This window comes from Priapulus caudatus, unplaced genomic scaffold (genome assembly GCF_000485595.1).
Source record: "Priapulus caudatus unplaced genomic scaffold, Priapulus_caudatus-5.0.1 Scaffold188, whole genome shotgun sequence".
Classification (NCBI taxonomy): domain Eukaryota; kingdom Metazoa; phylum Priapulida; class Priapulimorpha; order Priapulimorphida; family Priapulidae; genus Priapulus; species Priapulus caudatus.
In genome coordinates, this window is record NW_014577249.1 from 168,019 (window position 1) to 173,782 (window position 5,764).

Below are 5,764 nucleotides of genomic sequence, written 5' to 3' on the forward strand. Positions count from 1 at the left end.
CGGTACTTAATACTGAAAGATTTAGCGTGTAATACCTGCCGTGTAAGAAGTGAGTTTTATGACGTAATTCGTGTATGAAAGAAATGCTGCCGTAGAAACATTATATACTTGCGTTATGTTGGTGTAATTTTTACGTCACATAAACACACACATATATATATATATATATATATATATAATTGATTAAGATGAACCAATGTTGGTGAGTGCGTTCGTTTCGTTGTGGAGGCACAATACATAAACGGACCAACGCGAATGTGTTTGTATATCCCCATTATAATATATATATAATTAAATTGATCAATATAAAGCAAAATGCTTTACACAAAAATGTGATGTCGTTTTCTTACTAACTTTTCTCGCGCGTCATGTAGAACTGGGGGAGGGTGTTTTGTTGACGTCTTGTTAGATTGGTTTGGCATCGAGTCAAGCTCTAGGCAACCGGAAATCTCCAATCAATTGCGAACGTATGAAATGCAGCATTTATCTATTCAGGTCTAGTTAATTTACGTCACGGCAGTGCGCGAATTATAAGCTGGCACGCGCACACGCACACGCACACGCACACGCACGCACACACTGCGAAACGGTAAAAAATTGAACAACTGGTGATCCTTTTTATTGACCTTGTGTACGTCTAAAATTGTACGTGTTACCGACGATGTCCTTTTGTTTCATTAGACTTGTTTTTTTTTATCTCTGATCAATTAACTTTTTATGAAATCACGGATTAACTGCATCATTAATATCAGGAGTGTATAATATCAAGAGCTAATAATATTATTAGCGCTTGATATTATAAAGATCTTTATAAATCTTTATAAATGACCTTTATATCATACACTCCTATTAATATCAATACTGTAAAAAGCATTTAGATGTAAGTCTTCTTACTGCTCAACCTATTCTAACACACGAGACTAAAACTATTAAACAAGACATTTTTTCGCATACACACTACCTATTATATTGACTTGAATTATCTTTATATTGTTGACCAAATATCTGGGCAGCATAAACCGAATTTACACGTATACGTTTAGCCAGTTATAAGTATCTAGGTCATGCAGCAAACGCGTGGAACATAATTATAGGGGCGATACGACCGCCACTGCCTCATTTCTCCTCGGTAAATAATCAGGCACGAGTGGAAGGTAAGTGGTCGTTCTAGTGTGCTGTGCCGCGCCTTGCTGTAGCTCGCAATAGCTTACTATGGCACGCTATGTATACTATCGTTTCCTTTTATGCAGTTATTTATTGAAAACACGGCTTTGTACGTGTCTTATACCCTGAGGTCGTTGTTCATATGCGGCTATTTCATACCTAGACGCTTGTTCAAGACATCTGTCATAATATGTATACACATAACCCAGATCGATTGCACGCACGCACAAACACGCGCGCACGCACACACACGCACGCACGCACGCACAAAAGAACACGCGCGCACTTACAATAGGCGTCAATTAATACACATAAACACTATATACTGATTCATCACGGTCGCAGAGAAGTTCGTACATAAAATTGGTTAGCCACCTGGTATTCTAGCGAGATATTCGCTTAATATATGCACGCATTTGTGTTCTTATCACATCTCGCTGCGCACGATATCTTCTTGTATTGTTTCGTGCAGTTTCCATCACGCCCGTTTTAAGAATAATCATGTTTTAATAATTTCTTAGTTTGCATTCACATATTTTGATGAATAGACTAAAATAAACCGCGTTGACTATTTGACGCTTGTAAAATGCCATATCCAGATTAGGTAACACAGTAAGGAGACACATTTTCGTTAGAGGTGAAGGGCCGGGGAAACGAAGCAAAGGAGGAGCGCATGAGGCGACAAATGAGTCAAAAACGTTGACAGGAAAGAAAGAGTTGTGAAAGGTCTAAAGCGGTGTAGGAGGCGTGGGTAGGAATTGCGTTTGTGGTATATATAGTGAGAGGGGGAAATGAGGAAAAAAAGTCTGTGAGATTATTGTAACATGCGCCATAACGGGCCCAATAGGTGGCGCCAAGTACTTCCCCGAAGCCAGTGGCAAACTACAGTGTGGCAGCCTGAACCGCGGTACTATAAATTCGTTGTTTGTGTTATATAGTAAACATTTATTCTTTAGTGTTTACTTTGGAAATACAACAGTATTTTGCGTCGACGAGGATGGGATATTTCTAGCCACCAGCTAACTCAGAGGTTGGACATTTTAATAGCTACAACGAGCAATTAAGTACCTAACTTTCACAGAGAGAGATCAAGCACTGAACCTCGTGGCTTAATGCAAAAGATGTATGATATAACGAAACTGCTCGAGCTACTGCAGACCAGCAAAATTTACAACAGATACAACAATAGCAGTTTCAGCACCAGCAAGCAGCAAGAAATACACGAAGAACAGCACTAGCGGCAAGCGAGAGCAGATGGAGGCGCTGATTAAGAAGATTACAAAGGATACAAAGCCGGTCTCCATGCCGACGGCATCCCAAGTTAGTATTCCTAGTTTCACAGCATTGCGTTGTGTGAAGAACAATCATGTTCTTCACAATTTCTTAGTTTGCATTCATATATTTTGGTGAATAGACTAACATAAGCCGCGTTGACTATTTGACGCTTGTAAAATGTCATATCCCGATTAGGTAACACATAATAAGAAGGTGGGATGACAAATTCAAGAGCAGTTGTGGCGAGGTACATACATTTTAGTTAGATGTGAAGAGTCGGGGAAACGTAGCATAAGAGGTGCGCATGGAGCGACACATGAGGTATAAATGTCGCCAGGAAAGAAAGGGTTGCGAAAAGTCTAAAGGAGTGTAACTGGCGTGGGTAGAAATTGCGCTTGTAGAAATTGCGTTGCGTTGTATTGTGGTTGTGAGAGGCGGAAATGGGGAAAGCAAGACACTACCACGTTGTGCTGATGATTTCCGTCCATACATATTAGTGCACGTTGCCTCGCGATATCCCACACATTCGATCTTGTTTTCTCCCTGTTTTCCACTTTCTATCCATTCTCTCTCTCTCTCTCTCTCTCTCTCTCTCTCTCTCTCTCCCTCCCTCTCTGTCTCTCTCTCTCTCTCTCTCTCTCTGCTCTTTCTCTCTCTCTTCTCTCTCTCTCTCTCTCTCTCTCTCTCTCTCTCTCTCTCTCTGCTCTTCTCGCTCTCTCTCGCTCTTTCTCTCTCTCTCTCTCTCTCCTCTCTCTCTTCCTCTCTCTTTCTCTCCTCTTTCTCCCTTCCCGTCTCTCTCCCCTCCCTCTCCTCTCTCTCTCTCTCTCTCGTCTTTCTCTCTCTCCTCTCTTTCTTCACTCTCTCTCTCTCCTCCTCCCCTCTCTCTCTCTCTCTCTCTCTCTCTCTCTCTCTCTCTCTCTCTTCTCATCTCTCGCTACCGCCTCTCTCTCCTCTCTCCTCTCTCTCTCATCTTTCCGCACTCTCTCGCTCCCTCCCCCCCCTCTCTCTCTCTCATCTCTTCTCTCTCCTCTCTCTCTCTCGCTGATCGCCTCTGCTCTCTCTCTCTCTCTCTTCTCTCTCTTTACTCTCTCTCTTCTCTCTCTCATCTTCGCTATCGCTCTCTCTCTCTCTCTCTCTCTCTCTCTCTCGTCTCCCTCTCTCTCTCTCTTCTCTCTCTCTCGTCGCTCTAACTCTCTCTCTCTCTCTCTCTTTCTCTCTCTCTCTCTCCTACTCTCTCTCTCTCTTCTCTCTCTTTTCTCGCTCTCTCTCCCCTCCCTCTCTCTCTCTCTCTCTCTCTCTCTCTCTTCTTTTCTTTCCCCCCCCCACTCCCTCTCCCTCCCTCCCTCCTCTCTCTCTCTCTCTCTCTCTCCTCTCTCTCTCTCTCGCTCTCTCTCTCTCTCTCTCTCGCTATCGCTCTCTCTCTCTCTCTCTCTCTTTCTCACTCTCTCTCTCCCTTCCCTCTCTTCTCGCTCCTCTCTCTCTCTCTCTCTCTCTCTCTCTCTCTCTCTCTCTCTCTCTCTCTCTCTCTCTCTCTCTCTCTCTCTCTCTCTCTCTCTCTCTCTCTCTCTCTCTCTCTCTCTCTCTCTCTCTCTCTCTCCTCCTCTCTCTCTCTCTCTCTCTTGTTCAACCCATTCTCCCGTATTAGTGACTCCCATTCTCCCGTATTCCTGACTTTCATTTTCCCATATTCGTGCCTTTCATCCTCGCGTATTCAATATATATCCCAGTTTATTATATATATATACTGATTATAGTTCCATATTAGACATTCCAATCTCTTGTACACCCTCGCAATAGTAGTATCATTATCTCCCGCTCTCGCGCTACGCACCAATTCTGTGTGACACGTCCCCGCGTCGGCGCACGTCCGTCCGTCCTGCACCGACGTCCCGCCGACGAGCCGACGTCACGCCGAGTCTGCGCATGTTGGCGGCAGCGGACGCACGAAGGCGACGGTGATGAGCGGGATGTCGGCTGACATCAGAGCAGGTCGGATGACGCGGTGCGGGCCGACGTGACGCTGATTGTTGTGCTGTCAGGCGGGCCGCCGCTCCACACAATACCCGTCACTACCCCCCCCCCCCTTCTTCCCCGGGGTTACCTACAGTCATGGTGGCGGATCCAGGGGGCACAGGCACCCCTAGAATCTTCAGGGCAAGGGTAGTTTAGCCTAACACCCTCTCCCTCGGGCGTTCGTGCCCTTGAGCTCTCGTGATTCGCCCCACCCCCTAGAATTCAGTTCTGGACCCGCCACGGAATCATGGCGGCGTTCATCAACTTACCAACAATCATGGCCGCCTTCCCCGTGCGCCCGCGTATAGTACGCTCGAACCCGCGACAATGCACAATAGATCATATTTTGCTCGCCTGCGTACAGATGTTTAACGTAGCGACAGCTGCGGTATGCGAGCTCAATGAATGGTACGGCAGCGCCGCAGTATAATAACGATACGTAGTGTGTTTTTCTCATGCGGCCGATATAGGTGTTAGGTTTATACGTGCAGGTAGAAACCGCGCGCGTACTCAGACCCTGACAGGCTCAAGGCTAAGCGTCAGATCCCGGTGATTACACGCGAAATGCCGTACGTCAGCGTATCTTACTATATCTTTACAATTACTGATTAATTTTATCCATTAGACTTATCCTATAGACTATATCGCATTTTCGCATAGCTATATAATTCTATGCAAATACTAGGCGAATTCGCGGTCATGAATCCGGGTCTCCAATATGCCTGTATATTCATATCGTCAATCTGCATCCGAGATACCGGAATGACACGATAAATTACTATACTGATGTGACGGCTGGTTTCTGGAGGGAAATACAATCGGACTGAGACAGAACAGGTGTAAGCACCAACAATGGCGAAACAACTCGAACTTTTGCGAAAGCGTTAACAATGGCATACTGCAGCTGAAATGTTCGAAACCGGAATCACTCCTAGACGACGAAATATGAACGCAAGCGCCTGAATGTGTAATGGAAAAAGTAAAAAAAAAAAGCAAAACAATTTTAAAATATTAAGTTACAAATTTAAAAGCCATGTGAATACCATTACGTCTGTTCCCGCGACACGTTTCATGATATCTCGATAGCATGAACTGACTAGTTTAATAGCTATTTGAATTTGTAATCTACCTTAACGGCGCCATTGACGAAAGCACATTGTTGTGAGCGCTGAACGCGTTGTTGATCTAAACTAAACATAATGTGATATAGCGTGCCCGTATATATATATATATGTATATATATATATATTTGACGAGATATTTCAAGAGTAAATGTGTAAATTTAAGAAAGCGCAAGAAGATTCGCTTGCAA

At 44.4% G+C, this 5,764-nt stretch overlaps 1 protein-coding gene across 1 annotated transcript in view; it reads right to left on the bottom strand.

Annotated features, from left to right (window-relative positions):
• Positions 1-4,345: 4,345 nt before the first annotated feature.
• The window catches only part of LOC106806968 (homeobox protein SIX6-like), a 9,463-nt gene continuing 8,044 nt past the window's right edge, over positions 4,346-5,764 (bottom strand). The window contains exons 2-3 of the mRNA XM_014809156.1: positions 5,582-5,642; positions 4,346-4,471 (exon numbers count right to left, since the gene is read on the bottom strand). Coding sequence (XP_014664642.1) covers positions 4,346-4,471; positions 5,582-5,642 — 187 coding nt within the window. The remainder of the gene's footprint in view (positions 4,472-5,581; positions 5,643-5,764) is intronic.